This window comes from Mytilus trossulus, chromosome 9 (assembly GCF_036588685.1).
Source record: "Mytilus trossulus isolate FHL-02 chromosome 9, PNRI_Mtr1.1.1.hap1, whole genome shotgun sequence".
Classification (NCBI taxonomy): domain Eukaryota; kingdom Metazoa; phylum Mollusca; class Bivalvia; order Mytilida; family Mytilidae; genus Mytilus; species Mytilus trossulus.
Window position 1 is genome coordinate 38,459,768 of NC_086381.1, and position 22,002 is coordinate 38,481,769.

At 31.2% G+C, this 22,002-nt stretch overlaps 2 protein-coding genes across 2 annotated transcripts; one reads left to right on the forward strand and one right to left on the reverse strand.

The window, feature by feature from the left end:
- The first annotated feature begins 2,960 nt into the window (after window positions 1-2,960).
- On the forward strand, window positions 2,961-5,607 carry LOC134684603 (toll-like receptor 4). Its single transcript, XM_063543902.1, has one exon. It carries the CDS (start codon window positions 3,034-3,036, stop codon window positions 5,605-5,607), a length of 2,574 nt encoding a protein of 857 aa, XP_063399972.1. The 5' UTR covers window positions 2,961-3,033.
- A 253-nt stretch (window positions 5,608-5,860) lies between these two features.
- Window positions 5,861-21,798, reverse strand: LOC134685677 (aldehyde dehydrogenase, dimeric NADP-preferring-like). Its single transcript, XM_063545642.1, has 15 exons — window positions 21,500-21,798; window positions 20,666-20,809; window positions 18,974-19,117; window positions 18,041-18,133; window positions 17,392-17,527; window positions 16,712-16,797; window positions 15,761-15,924; window positions 14,788-14,914; window positions 14,279-14,382; window positions 13,410-13,542; window positions 12,671-12,741; window positions 11,822-11,937; window positions 10,850-10,979; window positions 9,507-9,645; window positions 5,861-7,730 (listed from the first exon to the last, which is right to left on the reverse strand). The coding sequence occupies exons 2-15, from the start codon at window positions 20,681-20,683 to the stop codon at window positions 7,707-7,709; spliced, it is 1,485 nt and encodes a 494-aa protein (XP_063401712.1). The 5' UTR covers window positions 20,684-20,809; window positions 21,500-21,798; the 3' UTR covers window positions 5,861-7,706.
- Between the last annotated feature and the right edge of the window lie 204 nt (window positions 21,799-22,002).

The window sequence follows — 22,002 nt, forward strand, 5'->3', positions numbered from 1 at the left end:
AAAAAGGGCCGTGTCCCCCAGGGGCCCCTTGATCCCCCTTTGTTGGACAATATATAAATGATCTTTTACAAAAATATAAGGTATATACGAAGAGGTTGATCATGCTTACAAATTTTTTTTAACAATTTCCGTTTGAAGAATTGTGTGAATTAACGATCTTACGTATCAAATGAGGATTCTGTTGTTCCATTGGACAGCTTCTACCCTTAATTACTTTTGACTTTTCCTCGAGTGATATCTTGCCATTTAAAGTGAAATTCTACATCAAATTCATCGGGTGTAGCAGGGACAATCTGTCATTTCACATGTGTTCAATGAGATTAAAGTCTGTTGTAAATGCAATTCACTTTATTAACATGCAGAAAATCAAGTTCAAAGGGACACTGTTTTAGTATTTCTTGCTCTTTCATTATCAATTAATTTGGTTTGTGGTTGTCACTGATGAAAATATATTTTGCTTGCGTGGCGCAGTGCAACAATGCTACTGCCTTTTCATAGGGTTCTTTTATAGTTTCAGTTAATATGCAGCGCTGAAATTAGCGGTTTATTGTAAAGTTGATAACATTAAAGCGTCTATAGCAACACCACATGGACTGAACCTGGATGTAATGTTTCAATTGCTTGATTTGAATTTCATTGTTGAGTAGTGCGTTGCGAATCCACAAACGCTTAATTGATTAAATAAAAGATATTGAATGCAACGCATGCCCCATTCACTTCACTTTATAAGCCTTCATCAGGTTAGTAAGTTATCAACTTTTATTCTCCAGGAAGATGCACGCCATGTATAAATAACAAAAAAATCTTTTTTATACTTTTGTTGAAATAATAAAACTAAGGAAAGATGTTTTATATCTACAGTCAATCAGTATATATTTTTAAAGATGAAAGTGTCAAAAATAGGTTACAGACGTCAACATTGTGTTCAAATCTTATTTTAATCACTATAAAACAAATAAATATGTTACTTGGATTGAGAGTTGTCTAAATGGCACTCACACCACATCTTCCTATAACTATATAGACAAATTACATTAGCAAAATGCTATTTCTAAAATTTTGACGTCTTTTGATTAATACGTGAGACCAAATTCAAATTTGTGGAAAAGACTTGGTATGCTCATTGATTTTCAAATCGAAGTTACCAACACAGTAGCTTTCTCATATATTCTGCGTTTTCGCTTTAAACCAATCGTCGAAAAATGTTAAAAACCATTAGGATTGACGGAAGAAGCTCCCTTTCGATTTCGTGGATTTTCAAATTTTGCTATTCTAGAGTAATGACAATTAAAAAATGACATTACTCTAGAATAGCATTATTTTCTTTTGTTTCATCTTCTGACATCAGACTCGGTCTACTCTTGAACTGAATTTAAATGTGCGTATTTTTATGCGTTTACTTTTCTACATTGGCTAGAGGTATAGGGGGGAGTGTTGAGATCTCGTTAACAAGTTTAACCCCACCGCATTTTTGTGTATGTCCCAAGTCAGGAGCCTCTGGCCTTTGTTAGTCTTGTACGATTTTTAATTTTAGTTTCTGGTGTATAATTTGAAGTTTAGTATGGCGTTCATTATCACTGAACTAGTATATATATATTTGTTTATGGGCCAGCTAAAGGACGCACCCGGATGCGAGAATATCTGGCTGCATTGCAGACCTATTGGTGACCTTCTGCGGTTGTATGATCTATGGTCGGGTTGTTGTCTCTTTGACACATTCCCTATTTCCGTTTTCAGTTTTATTATGACACGTAGTTTTGAAATTTTCAAACACCTTTTACTACTAGTCCTTTTTTTAATCTTTTTTAGCAATGGTGTTATCATTCATGAGTTGGACGACCGTTTGGTATATTTCGCCTCTCTTTTGCTGTGATACATTTTCCTGCAATTTAATCACAGGTCTGGAATATATCAAAACTAGCTCCATTTACTTTTGCCATTTTTGATAGTCGAGCGAATATATCCATAAAGAATTCGACATAGCACCCAATAATTATACGATGCTTGTTCTGTTTTCTTCAAATCCTTAAATGTTACAGAAAAGAGGAGAATAATATAAATATACAGTCAAACTCAGATGTTAAAAACAGTCGGACAACGCAATGGCACAAAACTAAAATCGACCAAAGGACAGAGAACATTGTGAAATTTAACTGCCGAATGTAAATAAATTTGTTTGTATATTGGTCCATTGCTTCAATGTGCATTGACCAATTTACTTCAAGATTTACACAACAGTTGGATTTGGAAAAGATGTGAATATTTTGTGTATATTTAATTTTGTGTATTAGTTTACACCGTTCTTACAATTGTTGAATGCATTGCTTTTAACTGTGAACTTTTTCGATTTTGTCGTTTAAGCGTTTATTGATTTTTTACAGTTATTTTTACACCGCAGTGTTAGCTAACATCTGATATCGAACAATCTAGTAGCTGTGCAGCATATTCAACACACAGAGGAAGATCGTAATACTCTATAATGCAAGTCTCAACCTTGAACTAACAACAAAAACTTCATACAAATACGCTGATTTATCTATTAAAATAATAAGTTCTATTATAGATGATAACAAAAGCGGAGCGACGAATTTCTTTTTTTTTCTTTATTAAAAACACTTGCATGATTTCATTTACACAAAAAAAGCAGTTCAAACGATTTTTAAAAAGATGACACATATGAAAAGCAAGAGAAAATTGTACATGTAATATATATATATAGCTGTGAATGTATGGGGACAATGGTACATATATTTCAGATATCCATCTTCTTAAGTTTAACAAATGACAAGGAAGTATATAAGTGAATGTTTAAGTATTGTGTTCCAACATAAAGCGTCTTTTGAAAATGTATTATAAATGTAGAAAACTTCAAGAGCGACAGCATTGAATATACAACATTTAGCGAATACAAAATTTGGGATTTGAGATTATCTTTGAAATCCAATTGATTTTATAACCGGTAATTCATTTCGGTTTAGATATTCTATAGTTTATAAAGAGTTACTAACGATTATCATTTAATATTTAATCATTATGTGGTCGTTTTATATACTAGTTCTATCATTTGGAATACCTTGGACGACAACTACAATAATTAAAAGTCAAAATGACTTTACACCATGTGAGTTCTATCAGAGATGTCAGTGTAAAAAAGACAACAATTCACTATTTTACGATGCAGATTGTTCAGGGCTAAACATGACACACATACGGAGGTTTCCGGATATAATTGTGAAACTAACACTGCGAATGAATAGTTTAAACGAAGTTAAAGACGGTATATTTTTAGAAAACAAACTTCTGAGAACGTTGGATCTTTCTTTCAATAGCATAAATAAACTTTTGCCATCATCCTTCATCGGATTGGAACAGTTGAAAGAACTCGATCTTCAACAAAATAGTCTAAACAGGAAAAGTTTAACATACAATGTATTTGCGATTTTTCAAAGCTTGGTTTATTTGAATTTAAAAGGAAACGTTTATCAAGAATTTCAACCTAATATATCCTCCTTAATGCGTTTGGAAACGTTAAAAATGGATTTTGCATATAAAGAGACAACTATTCTAGGTAAGCAGTTCAGTAATCTGAAGCGATTGGTGCGTCTAGATTTATCCGGGTTTACAGGAAACTGTTCAATAATTCATTTGACACCACAGACATTTCAGTATGTTCTACAAATTCGTCATTTAAATTTATCTTTGTGCAAAATAAAATCAGTGCAGAAAGGTACTTTTGATAAAATGAAAAATATTACCTCTCTTGATTTATCAGGTAATACATGTTTAAAATTTCAAGTCTTAGAAAATGTTACGATCGATCTTCAGTTTTCCGCAATTAAAATTCTAAAATTAAACAAAATTCATAAGGTTTTTGATATGAACACATATCTACAAACATCTCATATCAGACATCTGAACAACACGGCTATCGAAGAATTTCATTTGGACAGCAACCGTCTGCAGCAAATAGAATCTGGTGCTCTGAAATATTTGCCCAAAACATTAAAATATGTATCAACAAGAGATAACATGTTTTCTGTAGGACCGTACCTGTATGACCTGATGTCTATGTCGCTAGAACTTTTTGATATTTCCGATATGTTTAAAGCTCACAAGGAGGATCGTCACCCCGAAACGTGCAACATTCACTTTGTATGTACCTGGCACAAAGAGGCTCAATTTAATGAAAATCAGAATATACAGATGAAAAAACTATTGTTTAAAAGCGGACAACATTACCATGATGATAATGCTGTCACCATCATACCTATACCCTATAGACTAAAAACATTGCTCTTTCGATCTAGTGACGCCAAATATAAGATCACGGCAGTAACTTTATCTAATAATAAACTAGAACGTATGGATGCGAGTAACAATATCTTGTCACACTTGATAGGTCCTTTAAAAAATACCAAGAATTTGAAATACTTAAACCTATCTTCGAATGTGTGCTCCAACATTTCGACATTCTTCTTTAGTCCCGACTTTAACAAATTAGAGGAACTACTGTTGGAAAATAATTTGTTAGGTCTTGTGTTACCGTCCGATACCTTCGGACAAATATTCCAAAATTTGCTGAATTTAAGAAAACTTGATTTATCTGAAAACAGGATTTCCATTTTGCCTAATCAGATTTTCAAGTCTCAGAAAAAGCTTGAAATTTTAGATCTTAGTTCGAATTTTTTCGACAAAATCGATTTTAAATTATCACATTTGACACATCTGTCGTACCTAAATTTAAGAAATAATCTTATTACATTTATTGAAATTCATACAATTCTGGGGATAAATCTTATAGCTGATATGAGTAAAAATCTATCTATAAACTTGTTAGAAAACAGACTGGTATGCACATGTAACTCCGAGAATTTTATAAAATGGATTGGTAGTGCAAGTGTTCATATTGTAAATAAAAATCATACTTTTTGTCAGTTATCAACTAAAGAACGTATCCTTATGATAAACATCCCAGAAATTTATAAACGTTTAGAAAAAGATTGTACATCATATGAAGTTCTTATTTCTGGACTAGTTGTAACAATTCTTCTATTTTTCATTGTTCTTATTCTGGGTATTAGCTACCGATTTCGATGGAAGCTAAGATACTTTTATTATATGGTAAAGATAAGATCTCGAAGTAAGATACCACAAATCGACGAAGATGAAAACGAATATATGTATGACGCCTTTGTGTCTTATGCAGATGAAGATCGATTATTTATTCATACACAGTTGCTTCAAACACTGGAAAAAGAAAATGATATTCGCCTATGCTTACATAAGAGAAACTTTTTACCTGGAAATGATATAGCCACTAACATTACTTCCGCTATTCACAATAGTCGTAAAACTATTGTCATTATGACTTACCATTACCTAAAGTCTTATTGGTGTATGTTCGAGTTTAATATGGCAAGAATGGAGAGTATTTACGAACGCAATAACGAAAATGTACTTTTCCTTGTGGTCTTTGAGCAAATTTCTGCCCGTGATTTTCCTTTACATATTTTAGAAGTCGTTCAATCCCAATCGTATATAGAATTTCCAAATGACGAGCAAGGGGATGTGGTATTTTGGCGGCAGCTTGTTACTGCACTGAAATAACATTGAAGATAGTGACATTTTGCTTTAATGTTATACAAATTAAATAAAATGTGTATGAAGACAAGTTCTTGTGTCCATATTTTCATAATTTATAATCTTGACATTTGAAATCATACAGATGAGCATATATTTGGGTGAAGATAAAATATCAAATAATTCCAAATTCACATAGATATGTAATAGAAATCTCTATATAAATTTATCGGTAACCTGACATCAATGCATAAAAAAACACTCAAACATGCATATGGTATGTATAAAGTTGATGTTTATTCTTCAATGCCAGCACAATTGAAGGATATTTAGAAACTAGAAATTCTATGATAATAAAAAACACATATCATTGAATTTAATGTGCGCGATATGATCATCGTGTTAAAGAATTTTGTTTCTGGTTGACCACTGGAATTAGAAATAAGAAGATGTGGTATGAGTGCAAATGAAAGAACTCTCTATCCAAGTCACAATGTGTAAAAAGTAAACAATAATAAGTCAAAGTATAACATACAACGCAGAGCCTTGACTCACACCAAACAGTAATTTATAAGTGTTATCAAAGGTGCCTAGCAGAACATAATGCAAACAAGAAAGACTATTTTGAATACAAGACTTCAACGATCTGAAATGCTTTGTTGTTTATTCATACACTATACATATAAAATTTTGTTGACTTATTTCTTTTTACTTGATTTCTTTATATATTTAAAGTATTAAATACAAGTAAATAGAATGAATTGTACAAACAAAACTCATCGCGATTTATCAGTCATTCGTCATGTTCATGACGATATCGATATAATTAACAGTTGCAAATGCATTAATAAATCCAACTTTGTCTGCATGACGTCACGTCACGTGAAAACATCTACTTGAGGTATATAATAAAGTGTATATTATATAGCTTTTCTTTAAATTCAAAGACCGTATGAATCCTCAAACATTATAATAACCCCTCGAGCAGAGCTCTCATTATATATTGGGTTTTCGGGTTGATACGGGTGCGATATAAAAAAAACGTATACTAGTCTATATATATTTTGTGTAAAAGAATTAAATTGGGATCCAAATATTATGCTCATTGAAAAACATAGAAACCCAAGTTGTTTAAAGGCTTGTAATCTTATTATTTCTGTGTGTAGGTAAATAACTTCGCAAACTATTTATAAAGCAACATCAACATGTCGCTCTTCGAGCCGTGCACAAAATCATTTTACGAATCACTGTCATATACGAATTAGGTATTCATTACAGGGCCTTTAAAGCTGACCATGCCGTATTGGCTTTGCTCATTGTTGAAGGCCGTACAGTGACCTTTAGTTGATAATTGCTGTGACATTTGGTCTCTTGTAGAGAGTTGTCTTATTTGCAGTCATAACACTTTTTTTTTATATAGACAAGTAAACAGTTTATATCTGCCTCGAATGTTATACTCCTTCATTTTTTCATGCTTAAATGTATAGAGCATGTAAGATATCCGTAAAAGATGTATGTGAATAAAAAAAGATATCCAACAATTGTGTTCTTACATTTTTAAAACAATTGTTTATCCGTCATTTTAACATATTAGCCTTTCCTTATACTTTTCAAAAGTATAGTAGAATCTTGAAATATTAAATAGGATCTGCTTACCCTTTCTGAGCACTAGAGATCACCCCTAATTTTTGGTGTGGTTCGTGTTGGTTATTCATCAGTTTTCTAAGTTGTTGTTTGTGTACTATTGTTTAACTGATTGTCTTTTTCTTTTAAGTCATTGGGTTGGGGTTTTTTTTATTTGTGAGTTTGATTATCTTTTTTGGTATATTTCGCCCCTCTCTTGTACATTTTCAAGTGTGAATTGTGGTGCTAAAAAATGTATCCGAATAGAAAAAATGAAGGGTTTCAAAGTTACACTATAATTATCCTTCGTATGATAGATATATAAAAGAAGCAGACATAACACTTTTTTTTATATAGACAAGTAAACAGTTTATATCTGCCTCGAATGTTATACTCCTTCATTTTTTCATGCTTAAATGTATAGAGCATGTAAGATATCCGTAAAAGATGTATGTGAATAAAAAAGATATCCAACTAGTTTCTTTTATACCAGGTTCCATGGACTATTCGATGAACAGTATAAGCATCTACAAAAATAACAACATACAGGGTGAAATGATTTTGTACTGTTCTATTATGTAAATAAAATATTTAATTTTAAATTGCTAATAAAAACTATGCATTGTTTAGATTTATAAGTAAGACATCTTTGTCGATCTAAAGCATCTTCGCGTGTTTCTGTTTTATTTGTGCTTGTCCATTTAACGGTTGGGTCAGAGCGAAAATGATGAAGGTAAATCAAACGCAACGAGTTCATAACGTTATCATATAATTTACAGGACTAATATTTTTGACTTGCATTGACTTTATACAACGAAGCTCATATTATAAAAAGGCTAAGCAAACACTGTTCCTTTTTGCATCAGTGAGAAGTTAAAATGAATATACAGTAAACTTATTGCGGAAAAGGGAAATAATAGTTTTTAATAAAATTGTTCTTTTATTATTTGTCCCTAGAATGTTAATCTAAATGAATATCTACATTTTCACCATTTTAATTTGGTTTTGCTCCTTTCACATTTAATATGTATGTTTGTTTGTGTTATTTCTTTCAATCTAACTTATTTTTGTTCTACGTACCATTAATTATTTTGAAAACCATTCACCATTTATAAATTTATCCTTAAAACACTTTAAGTGCACTACTCGTGCTTCTGGCTTAACGCCATAGAGTAAAGATATTAAAGCTGACCTGACTATTTCTTTTATATTTTAAACACAGCAAATTACAACGCGTGTCTTTCCGAATAATTTGTGTAAAACATATTTTAACATGGATTTTAAACAAGTTCATTCGAGTTAAATCATCTCATAGAAAATGTTTGTTACATTTCAAGATTGGCCAGAACGTGCATTTATGACGTGTGCTTTTAAAATGAACACAAATCTACCATTTCATCAGTTAGTGCACTCAAATACACTAATCAAATATGCCTAAAAGTTGTTCTTAAATTTTTTCCAATTCTTACATTTGCTCTTTATGACGAAATAAAAAATAAACTAGCTTTAAAGATCAACGAAATGTCACATAAGACAAAATGTAAGATAAATAATGGAATTTGATCAATACATGTAAAATTAAATTTTGGGTACTGTGTTGTTCAAGTTCTTTGTATGTATTGTTATTAACTTGAACGAATGGATACAACAAATACAAATAAGTTTGTTTCCTATCTTGGCTTTTTATCTAAACATGGAGAATGAATATCGATTGATAACTGAACTTAATGGCAAGTATATAAATTCAATGTGAACATTCCGTTTCTGTTCTGTTTTCAAGTTGATACGATATTCGTGGGTCTGTATTTCCTACCATAACTACATGAACAGAGGAGTGTTGCTTACCAGAAAGGTATTGCACTACGGTTTCGAATATGCTCAACATGAAATCCCTCCTACGATGATTTGTCGATACAGTCATGTTTGTTTTGACCGTAATGTAACATACATGAATACGACTTAGCAACACATTTCCACTTGTTATAAATAACAGGAAGATTTTGACTTCAATGGCAGCAAATGCCATCAGAATATTCTGAATTAACCTACATTTTTTTAATTTAATTGGTTTTAGGTTGCTTCATCGTCAGTTTCTATGTAATTAAATGGGGTTGCTGTTTGTCTTTAAATTTGGTCTTTGATTACTTCCTTATTGTTCACTACAGTTTGTTGCAACTTCTGACAATATAAATTTTCAATTTCATAATATTTGAGTTATAGTATAAGAAAAAAGTGTATATGTTTAATGAAACACAAACATGTATATCTAACTTATTAAATAATGAAATTGTAAATATTTTTACCTTAGAAACAATTGCCGCTACAATCATTACTATGACAAGAAAATACGTAATCGTCATAAATGATGACTTGTGTAGTGTCTTCTTTGTTACCATCTGAATAATACGTATCTTCTTTTGTGTGTATGGAGGGTACCGTACACTGAAAAAAGGTTAAAATACTCTAACATTTCTTGTAATAAATTAATATTTTTTGTCAATGTTAGCTCGCACTACTAAGGACTCCTTCTTTCTTTGGTATATTACTGGTAAATCGATTGGTATATTTTCGCATCATTCTGTGACAGTACTTTTATTCGTAGAGTATCAATTTTTCGTGGTTTTCGTGGATAGCATTATAAATTAGTTTAAGTGTACAAAGAAATATAACAGCTGTTGTTCAAATAAAAATATTGAATATCCCCTGTAAGTTTGATTTCATTGATACAAGCAAATACGAGAAACCATTAAATATTAGTATAAGCACTATTAATTGTATACAGTGGCGAAGCACCTATGTAGCATGCACATCTTCACACAGGATTTTAATTGATTGATTGATTGATTGTTGGATGCTTAATGTCTAGTGGCAAATATTTCATGCATATTCAGGATTTTTATATTTACAAAATAACTTATTTGTTTAATTCTCATGAAATCTTAGATTTGAAACCGGAATGCCAGACTTTCTCTGATGATAAATGATAATAAAGTGTTCACTTCGTGTTCTCGTAATTGTCGCACGAAAGAAATTATCATTTCATATTTGTCTTGCTTTTTTTTATTTCCATACGTATCATTTCATTCGTATTAATTCAAGGTTCATTTGTAGCAATTTTTATGTAACCTAATTTTTAAGTGACATGTCAATGACCCAGGTCATTTAACACCTTCTTCTGATTACAAGTTTGCAACAATTACATGATTTTAAAGTTACTTAATATGTTTTCATGTAGATGTAACTGTTGAACCGTTTCGCTTTGAACACTGAAAACAGTGTTTTATTGGATTGCAAATTTGTTGAGATGTCATTGCATGTTTTTCAAAAATTTTGTTATACTTTTGGTATTTGTCTCCGACATGTCCAAACAATCTCTCACATTAACATCGTTCTGGTAATTATAACCACGTTGAACATGTTTTTTTCTATGTCCGCATCTTGAATGAATATACCCAAAACAGAGATTCGTGAATAAGTACAAAAAGTAAAATCACAAAAATACTGAACTCCGAAGAAAATTCAAAACGGAAAGTCCCTAATCACATGGTAAAATTCAATAATAAAACACATCAAACGAATGGACAACTGTGATATACCTAACTTGGTACAGGCATTTTCAAATGTACATTGACCTGATCAAACTTACGATTGTAATCCTTCCAATACAAGTTCTCTCTCTAAGCAAGCTCGCTTGTGACAAAATGTATCAAAGGTCAACTTGCCATGATAAGCTCCTACACCACTGTTTCCAACACCTCCAAAGGGCAAGGTCATTACTAAAATAGACAATATAGCGTTTTTATGTGTTCAAAATTCATCAAGTAAAAATATCTGCTGGTCAATTTATTTCAGTCAAATATGACAAACTGAAATGCAATACATGTTGTTTTCAGATGACATTATAGTCTCACAGTTAGTTCTAAGCATATTTTCGAAAGCGATGTTAACGAGTTTGAACATAGTGAGACTCTGCAATAGACCAGTTTCGAGAATGTTCTTCACCGAAAAAAAAATCATTAATTATGCGCGTCTTTGTGACGTCATTTGCCACTTAGAGAGGATCACCTGAATTCCTGCACTATTAAAATTCATCCAGCGTCTTTGTGATCGTCACTGGGCAGGATATATTAGAAATAATGTTTGTTCTGTGGGTACTAAATCACAATTGCCTAATGATTTCAGTGCTGACTGTCAAAAATGAGAATTGATTTGCAGAACAATTCGTACAATATAGCATCATAGTTTTCCAAACACTTGCTCAACATTAGAATGGAAGTGACGATGCCCCTAAACTGTCAAATGATGTTTACTAAAGCCAAAGTTATTGACGGAAATGCATCAAACTCGAAATTGGTCTATTGTTTTTAATTTCTGTAACAAACATTGATTCAAATCGTAATGAACAAATCACTAGAAAATGCCGTGAATACTTTGTAATACTTCGTAAACAATATATGCACAAACGATGGGTACCTTTATTTTTGAGTTACCACAACATCAATGCATGGATCTCAACGTGCACAACACTAACATCTTGATTTAAAAAGAGTTATTGTACGACACTTAGGCCAATTTTGTTAAATATACTTTATTATTATATATTATATAATATACTGACCTCCAGCGTGTAACATTGTATCATTAATCACAAGACCACCACTACTTGTACAATTCCTAAACTTTTCTTTCACTTTCTTATCATTTGAAAAGATATACATAGCCAGAGGTTTTTCACTGTAAAACATACGTAGATGTTCAAATAATAATGAACTTGACATCACTTTTGATTTATCAAATTCTTTTAAATCAAAAACTGTGTATCTCATTGAACGCTGTATCTTTACTTATTCATGAAATTTTGGCTTGTGAAATTCAACTTTAGTGATTTGCTTTTCGTTTAATAGTTTTCCCACGAATAAGTTAATAAACAATACTGTTGTATTTAATATTTAAGTCGTTCTAATATCTATTTATCTACGATATAATCCACTGCCATAGCCGCAATGTTTTACATTTGTGCATGTTTCTTAAAATTACAAAAATACTGAGCTCCGAAAAAATATACAAAAAGGAAAGCCCATTATCAAATTGCAAAAAATAAGAGCTCAAACACATCATACGAATGATTAACTGTCTCATTCCTAACTTGATTTGCCGTCCGTTTAAAGCTGACTCAGAGTTTTATATATTATAAAAAAAAATTTAAACAATCAATGATTAAATGCTTGCCTTGAATTATGTATTTCCTCCTTTCGATTCTTTAAATGCAAGAATTTTCAATGTTTGATTGTAATTTTGATTTTCAATTCATGATGATCCTGTCATTGCAGACGTTTATGTCCTCTTCTTTTCTATAAATATGTGTGTTTTTACGGTTTTAAAATGAATGTTGTCTAATATACTTGTAAATGAAGATATAGTGCGTGAAAATATATAAAATCAAAATAATGAAAATCCATCAACTTACCCATTTACAATATATTCGATGGCTTCATCCTCGTTGTTTACAGGTACTATTGGCAAGACAGGTCCAAACATCTGTTTTTGAAATACAGTTAGTAGCATTGCATAACAGATAACGTATATTGATTAATAACATAGGCAATAGGAAGATACACAATTAAAGTAGGGATGGTTGATTTGTTTAAAGGTTTCTGTAACGTTTGGTACTGGCATATAAGTTCGATATCGCTTATTTAAATTTTCAGTTAACTTTATAACTTTGGAAATAATTTTAAAATCAGAAATGCACCTTCCTCGTACATAGCTTTGATGCCTTGTATGGGTTAGGTGATACTGTTTTCTTGTCATTTTTGAAATATATAAGCATAATAATTAGGATAGACTATTGAATTTCTTTTATTTGGGCTCGAACGTCCCTTAAACGACGTTTCTTGTCAAAGTGCGCATTTGTTGGTGTTAACATGTGTGCATTAATTTCATTCATATAGTTAGTTCGAAACCGTTTAAAAAAATATTTACCCGTTTATATTTTATATTACAGATTACGGATTGCTTTTTTTCTTTTTCTGACATTCAGAACCACTTGACATATAACAAATGCACTTCCACTTCGTACTTTATTTGGCCTTTTTTAACACTTTTTAGTTCGATCATCACTGATGAGTCTTTGGTTGACGAAACGCGTGTCTGGCGTTAATATAAATTTTCATTCCTGGTATCTATGATGAGTTTTTTTATATCACCTCTTCTTGCATAGAAGGATCTTTAAACTTGACATCTTTTAAAACTGTTGGTGACACGAAATTTTCCTTCTCATTTGTTATCCCACCAATAGCTATGTTGTCTTTACTGCTGTCAAGTATCTGTTTCACTCGTCTGAAATGTAAACATTAAAACTGATATTTACATAATGAGTGTGTTCAAGAATATAATTTTAGTTTCGCTTCTTTAAAATTAGTACCAGAAACTGTCTGAACAAATTATTTGTTCACCTAAATCGAATCCCTTTGGTGGAAATGAGCATTAACCAGATCAATATTGAACTTGATTTTGGAAAAACATATTAACTAAATAAAAACGATCTAGTGAAAAATTAAATGCTGCTACTGATAAAAATCGAAATAAGAGTCTGATTCAGATGAGTAATCGTTCTATAAATAGATAAAAGAAGATGAGGTATGAGTGCCAATGAGTCAACTTTCCATCAAAGACACAATTTGTTAAATTATAAATAGGCCAAAGTACGGTCTTGAACAAAGTGTCTTTGCTCAAACCGAACAGCAAGCTATAACGAACCCCAAAAATTACAAGTGTAAAACCATTCAAACCGGAAGAGTTTATATTGAAATATATAGTTTAATAATGATGTATATTTTGAAGTTATTTTATAGGCTTATACATATGCGTGAATACCCATAGAGGAATAATAGTGCCTGTTTAAAGTTATTATAAGAACAAAATGAAAATGATTCGTTTTATTTTTATACCAAATTCTAATGTAAACATATGCAATTAGATATTGTAAATAAATTCCATTTGGTTTGCTGTTTCATTCATGTATAATAAACTTGATAAATTTAATGCTGAAAAGATAATGTAACATGACAATTACTGGAAATGTCTTTCGTTCCCCAATCTGCCATAACTGTCTGAGCTTGATGGGTCACCTTTGTAGAAATCATTTATTGTTATCTTCATTGATTCAATCAAATCACCCTGTAAATGAAGACAGAATTATTGTAAATAAACAACCCCTGTGAATTGTACACCATCCGGGTTTTTTAAATATTTGTTTATGGTTACAAGTCTACTGAACAGAAACAGCTGTACAATTGACTGCATGTTTCTAAAATGTGAGGACATATGCATATGATTGTTTATATTATAAACCTAAGCTAGAACGATTTACTAACTAAGTACATCAAATCTAATTCGACGAGAATATGTAACAATGTTGAGCATAAGTTGTTGTCGTCCAGCTTACAGATACTACTATTCAAGGATTATTTTTTTTATTTCAGATATTAATTTATCAATCACCATAATTAATTATCAGTGCGAATCTAAGTAAAATTCTGTTTTAAATAGCATGTAATTAACATATTGAACTACAATTCTTACCTGAATGTCTTTTGTACACATGACATAATCAGGTGCTATACATGTCTGTCCAGCGTTTATAGTCTTCCCCCATATAATTCTGTTAGCTGCAGCTCTAAGGTCACAGTTTCTGTCCACATATACTGGACTATGGAACAAGGAAATGTGTTTTATTAAACAAATAGTATAAAGTACTCATATATTGTAGTGGAAAGACTGTGTTTACCTAAAACTTATGAATAGTGTCACAAGTAAAATGTACAATAACTACAAACTATCTGTTAATACAATATATTTATTATTTCATTTCGTGTGTTTGTATGTAATTATAGCCTTTTTGTTTTCTTGTCTATTTCATTAGTGTATAGTTTACTATGAAATTTAGTTGCTTAGGTACTCTTTGAGTCTTTTCCCGTAATTGTTTCTCATCTCAAAAAACAAAAGTGATAACATAACTTTGAACGAGATCAAGCCATGACTGACAATGCACCTTCCTCTAAATATCAAATCAACTAAGCGCATTAAATTCATTTCTCTTTTAAAAAAAACTTCTAATCTTAAACCTGTTAGATATTTACTTTAGATTTTCTTTGGATTACTCGTATGAGAATCAAATTAAACAAATTAAAGATAAAAAAAATAGTTAGGGTTATGAATTGAATTATCTGTGTGATATTTTCGTGTTTTTTATTTGTAGTAAAAGCACATTAAGTGTAACTGGATTAACGTCTGTTCCCGGGTGATAGAGGGTTGATAGTTTTCATATAGTTTATCTTTACTATTTCACTTGTAGTAATATACAATGACTAAATAAAGGCAACAGTAGTATACCGCTTTTCGAAAGTCATTAATCGATTGAGAGAAAACAAATCGAGGTTATAAACTAAAACTGAGCGAAACACATCAACTATATGAGAAAAACAGTGAAATCAACTGTATAATTTGAATTGATTGTTATTTTTAAACTTGATCTTGAAGCTAGGAAGAAACATACTTTTTGCCTCCTAGTTCAAGAGTGATTGGAGTAAGATATTGACTTGCAGCTTTCATCACCATCTTCCCTATAGACGTATTTCCTGTGTAGAAGATATAATCATATCTCTCCTTCAGTAAATCTGTTGTTTCACCAGTACCTCCATTAACAACTTTTACACATTCCTGTGAAATTGAAAAATTGAATTACAAAACGGAGAAGGTATTTTTTGTAAGATCAAAAGGCATTTTCGAAAGCATTATTTTTAATAAACATCGGACGTGACTCTTTAAGAAAATTAAATTTACAGGAGTTACAGATCGAGTGCTGAAATCACCCTCAGTGTTTGGAAGGAGGCGTGTTACTAATAATTTAGTCTTTGTGTAGTGTTTTGTAATTAATTTCGATCGTCTGGTCATCCTTTTTTCTATTAATGTGGCGATGACTGATTTTCGTCGGCATATGGTTTTTGATTGCCTTCTTGGTATCGGTTGATTGTATAGTTGCCATAGGAGTATTCAGGAGTCAAAATATCTCGTTTAAACCCGCAATACGTTTATGTTCAAAAACAAGTAAATGTACGACAGCCGGAAACCTTAAACATTGTTTATGAAATATACATAATGATATGTCTCTACAATTACATTTGAGTTTGATACAACTACACTAACATTAAAAGTACCTATTTTTCTGTACCTGTGCTATTCGACAATAAAAACCAGTGATGTTTAAGGATGAAAAATTTAAAAACAAAGCTACAGGTAGAAAAGTGCAAAATGAAAAAAGTTTGATTTATGTGTGTGAAATAAGGAAAAAAGTGTAATCGTAATTTTGGCGAAATGATTCAATTTTCAAAATGGAGAACTTATTAACCATTGTATGCAAGGTTCATATGCAACAATTACAATTTTGCGGCTTGCGTTTTCTATCAATGAAATAATTCAATGCTTTCTGATAAAGCGGTCTACTTACATTGTCTAAGTATTTTGGAACCATATTTTCTAGCAGTTTTGATATACTCCAAGAAATTCGAGAGGTCTTCAGTAAAACACAATTTCCTTCAAAAACGAAGAAAAGAATTAAAAGAATAATTCACAACAACCAGATATCACAAAACAAAACACTAACTATTTAAAAAAAGGTCGTCTCCATTGTTATAGTATTTACTGACTTCTCACATGCAGTGATAACTCATTGAAATGAGTATATTGTCTCAATTTACTATTCTGAATTATGTCTCATTTTTTCTTGTTAAATTTTGAATTATCCGTAAATATTCACAAATAACTCGACGTATTTTGCGGAAATACATCAGCAAAACGTAATCTTCTTCCTTTTTTTTTTAGTAAAATCTGTATATTTACCACATTCATATTTTCAATCTTCAAAGCAAAGCAAGAACTTATTTACGTAAGAAGCTAAAACCTACAAATTGGTTCATTTTGTTCACTAGCTTAATCGATCTTAATATGTCTGCCATAGCTGTGTACGTGGCATGCATACCGTCTAAATATGCTTAAATTAATATGTATTCGCATTTAAAAGAAAGAACTACAACAGATGAAACGTGTCTGATTGAGAATGTGATTTCAATTTTATATTTTAGAACTGGGAACGTTTTTAGATTTTCATGAATGAATTGATAACCATACCTGCAGCTAAGGCACCAAACATTGGCATAAGTGTAAGCATAATTGGAAAATTCCATGTTCCTATAATCAGAACTACGCCATATGGTTGTTTTTGTATGAAAGCTTTGTCCATTAAATTAACCAGTGGTTTCTGTACCTATAGAATTAAAAGTGTAAAATAAGGATGTAATATAATTGGCTGTACAATAAAAACATATTATAGACCTCTAAATATTTACTACTCAACGCGGATTCATTGTACGTTTGGAAACTTTCAAAAGTTATATTAGCTGACCTAAATGGATATACTCTTCATATGGTCATAATAATAATTTAACTGTTTACAAAACTTTGAAATATTGAAATCCTAAGGCTTTCCTACTTCAGGATTAGATAACCTTTGGTGTTTTTGTCAAAAATTCTAGGAATGTTTGGTTCCCAATGCTCTTCAACTTCGTTTTTTATTTGGACTTTTTCACTTTTTTTATTCGAGCGTCACTGATGAGTATTTTGCAGACGAAACACGCACGTCTGGCGCAAATATAAGATTTCGATTCTGGTATCTATATCGAATTTATTTGTCAATCCTGGTATCTATAATGAGTTTATTTTTCAATCCTGGTATCTATAATGAGTTTATTTACATAGTAAATGCATCCAATAGTGATACCTTATGTGGTTTCATCCATTCTTTTAAATTGTTCATCGTGTCAATCAAGTCATTTCTACACTGATCAATTTCAAAAAAGGCTTCGAAAGGAGGCTGCAAAAAAAATTGCAATATCATTTCACACAATGTATTATTCTAAGCACTATTTCGATTTAGAACGAATGGTTGATGGAATACTTGTAAATTTTGTCCAGACAAAAGTGTATCAAAAATGTTTTACAACAAAAAGTATATTATTAAAGTATATAGAATATTTAACTGCAACTAAAACGTTTTAGCCAAATACAAATGATCAAATTTGTATTTGATATTTATTTTGTACGTGTTCGATTATTATTCATATTGATGTACTATAAGAAGCGCTCTTGTGCATACACATAAGTAACAGTTAATCTATTTCAACTATCTTATTATATCAGTAGTGTTGTTGTATATCGAATTTCCAATACTAGTCCTTTATGGGTATTTTAATAAATTAACTGTTTACAAAATTTATAATATTTGAAAAACTAAGGCTTTTCAACCTCCGGAATAGATTACCTTAGCTGCGTTTGGCATAACTTTAATGAATTTTTGTCCTTAATGCTCTTCAACTTCGTTCTTTATTTGGCCTTTTTAACTTTTTTGGATACAAGCGTCACTGATGAGTCTTTTATAGACGAAACGCGCGTCTGGCGTATATACAAAATTTAGTCCTGGTATCTATGATGAGTTTATTTACTCATATATAAGAATAAATAATAATTAAATAAAATAAATAATAAAGTGTCGCAATCAGTGTTTTTGCTCTTTTATAAAATTATGCTAAAATAAAAACAAAATTTTGATACAATCCATTGTGTCCAGTTTTGAACGATTTCTGCACTTTTATTATTTGAGACGCCTATGCTAATTTTGTCCTTAGGGCTTTTCTAAAACTATAAATTATCTTACCTTATGCAAATCTTTTTTTAAAGATTTTATTATTTCTTCTTTGTTTTCGTCTAACAATTTAAGGACACCCTCTAATTGTTGTCTTCTCCATTCATATGGTACAGTTTTACCCGTTCTGAAGGCATCTTTTAATCCCTTTACAATCTACAATTTATTGATAGCATTATCAGGTTTAATTACCTGTTCTTTGTTCCATATTCCTTTTAGTATAATATAAGTACAAATTATATTAATGGTGCCAATTGCACTGCACAACATGTGCATTTCGACTATTAATGTCTCTTTATGGATGCTTATATAAGGCAAAAATATTTAAAAATCCAAAACCTTAAACAAACGTGGTAAATCAAAATGAAAGTGACCAAAAGTATTACGAAACCGAAAAATGAATCAGAGCTTATCTATTCATTTATTTGCGTTAGAGATGTACATTGCTTCAAACAACATTATTTTCAAAGATCTACCGGGGGGTACCGGTCCCTGCATCTCGTCGGATGATAAAACCAAATCAGCTTTTATGAATTGGGTGAGGATCGACAATCCTGTTTATATTTGTTAACGCTTTTGTTTTATTTCATGATTTATTCTTTAACTGATTTCCGAAGTAAAAGTTACTGTAACTATATTTTTTGTATTCGTTAAACTATATTTGTTTAGAGAATAGTTTGTAGCCAATTATTCATCGTCTGTACATGTGTGGTCAATTATGTATCAGATAACAAAGAAACAGGCCGGTAACAACTGTTGCCAGATAGTTTGTCTGCACGAGTAGTCATGTGTAGGTTCGACGCGATAGCCCTTTACCTGACTAAAATGCAGAAAAAAACATATGCCGGCAGTTTATTTCCGGCCTGCTTTGTTGGTATCTTTGATTTGTATCTGACTGGTATGACGTTTTAGAAGAAGAAGCAAAGTTAACAGATAAGAAACTTAAACTGTCATATACTATTGTCGCCGTCACGTAAAAAAATTGGCACCATGATTTTTGTCAAAATGTTCTTAAATATCGACCGCGTTTACTCGAGATCATGTTTTTCAAATAGCGGAATTAAAATCCAATCCAAATATATACTACTGTCCTACCTTTTATTGTGTTTGCACTGTATAATCCTGACCTTCAAACAATAAAAGATTATTTTGTATGGTGGAATCCGACATTGTTATTACCGGAAGTGTTGCCGTGGAGTCCACGTGCTCTCAATTTTCTTGTTTCCCTCGGAGCTCATCGTCATCTTTATGTAAAAAGCGCGGGAAATCGTATCATCAATGACAATGATATTACCGGAGAGTAACGAATGTTATGTAGTAAGGGATCCTCATAGAAACCAAGATGGCGGTTTTACAATGAAAACAATCTTGAAAAATGTGAAGATCAGGATTATACAGTGCAAACACAATAAAAGGTAGGACAGTAGTATATATTTGGATTGGATTTTTATTCCGCTAATTGAAAAACATGATCTCAAGTAAATGCGGTCGATATTTAAGAAAATTTTGACAAAAATCATGGTGCCAATTTAACGTGACGGCGACTATAGTTAATGAAAGTGTTCGTGTAACCAAATAAAAAGTGTCCGGGTAACAAATGACAAGTATCCGTGTAACAAATAAAACACCCGTTTATGAACTGTATTTCTATTGTTCTGCTGTTATGCTTTAAATGGATGTTTAGTCAAATTGAATGTATATTACCTCTGTGCAATTAGCCATAAGTTATATATCTTCAAAGAAGAATCTGCAGGAATCCAAGCATCAGCCAAACAAAATTAACTATTGCTGTAACTTGGTATATTTGGTTGATACTAGCCCTTTTTAGCAAGTGCCATAATTTAGCATCTATTAAATAAAAAGCAAATAGATGTTTTACTTGTGTCTCGAATTTTTGCGACCACACAAAAAAAATTGTAAAATTAAAGGTATTGTAAGTGGTTATAGAAACAGATGGCAGAAATACTTTGTGGTGGCTTGATCAAGACTTTAAATCTAAAATTAGTCATTCGAAGTAATTATTATCGAAATAAAGTGACAAAGTTGTTAATAGATGAAATGTCATTTTCCGTTCAATGTCGCGGTTGATTTGAACGCTTTCCCATTTACTTGATCATACCATCATATAGCTAGCAATAACACTTCAACTTAGTTTCACTCAATGTGTATTTAATACGTTATTTAATATGCAAGTACAAAAATGCGGGATGCTTACTGGTGAATATTTCCACATAAGGTTATGCCAGTCTCATTTTTACTGAGCAATTATGAAATAAATGTGTAATCTGTGTAACATTGTTGGATTATAACAAACCTCACTATTGAAAATAAAACTAGAACACATGTTTTCATAATTTCATATGGTAACAAAACGTTTTATAGAACATTAATTTCATAAATCAGTGACTATTCGTTATCAAATTCGTCTTTCTTTACTCGATGCTTAAACACACCAATAAAACTATACCATTTTTCCAGATGAAAATAAATCTAAATGTTATGTATATAAAATACAGTTACAAATGCATTCCCACTTACCCAATTGATTCAGTTCAAAATGTGATGGCCTTGATCTTTGGAAAATAATTGTCCAATTGAACCTATATTCTTCTTACTCATCTATCCGTGTTCAACCGTATGCTTCATATTAAACGGTAGTGTATAATCCATAAAAATGAAACTTTGTATGATCAACAATTTGCTTGCAGTCTAAATAGATAAATAGTTGGTCTTTGACTATTGAAACTAGAAGAACTTATAGAATATATATGCTAACACCACAAGCGCTTTAAATGATGAGTAGAGAATATTTGATGTTTTTATCAAGGGACCGCAAACATTTCATGCATGCTTTAAACTAACTAAGCATCACTAAAATCTCCAATGATATGGATCTGAAAAACATTTCAGCTTCGATTTCTCAAAATTTCTCAATTACAGATGACAAGTATCCTTTGATACCAGCATTCCGGTTTTGTGTGTCGACATTCCACTCTCTCATTTAGATAAGCAATTTGCAATCAATTTTATCATTTTTGAAA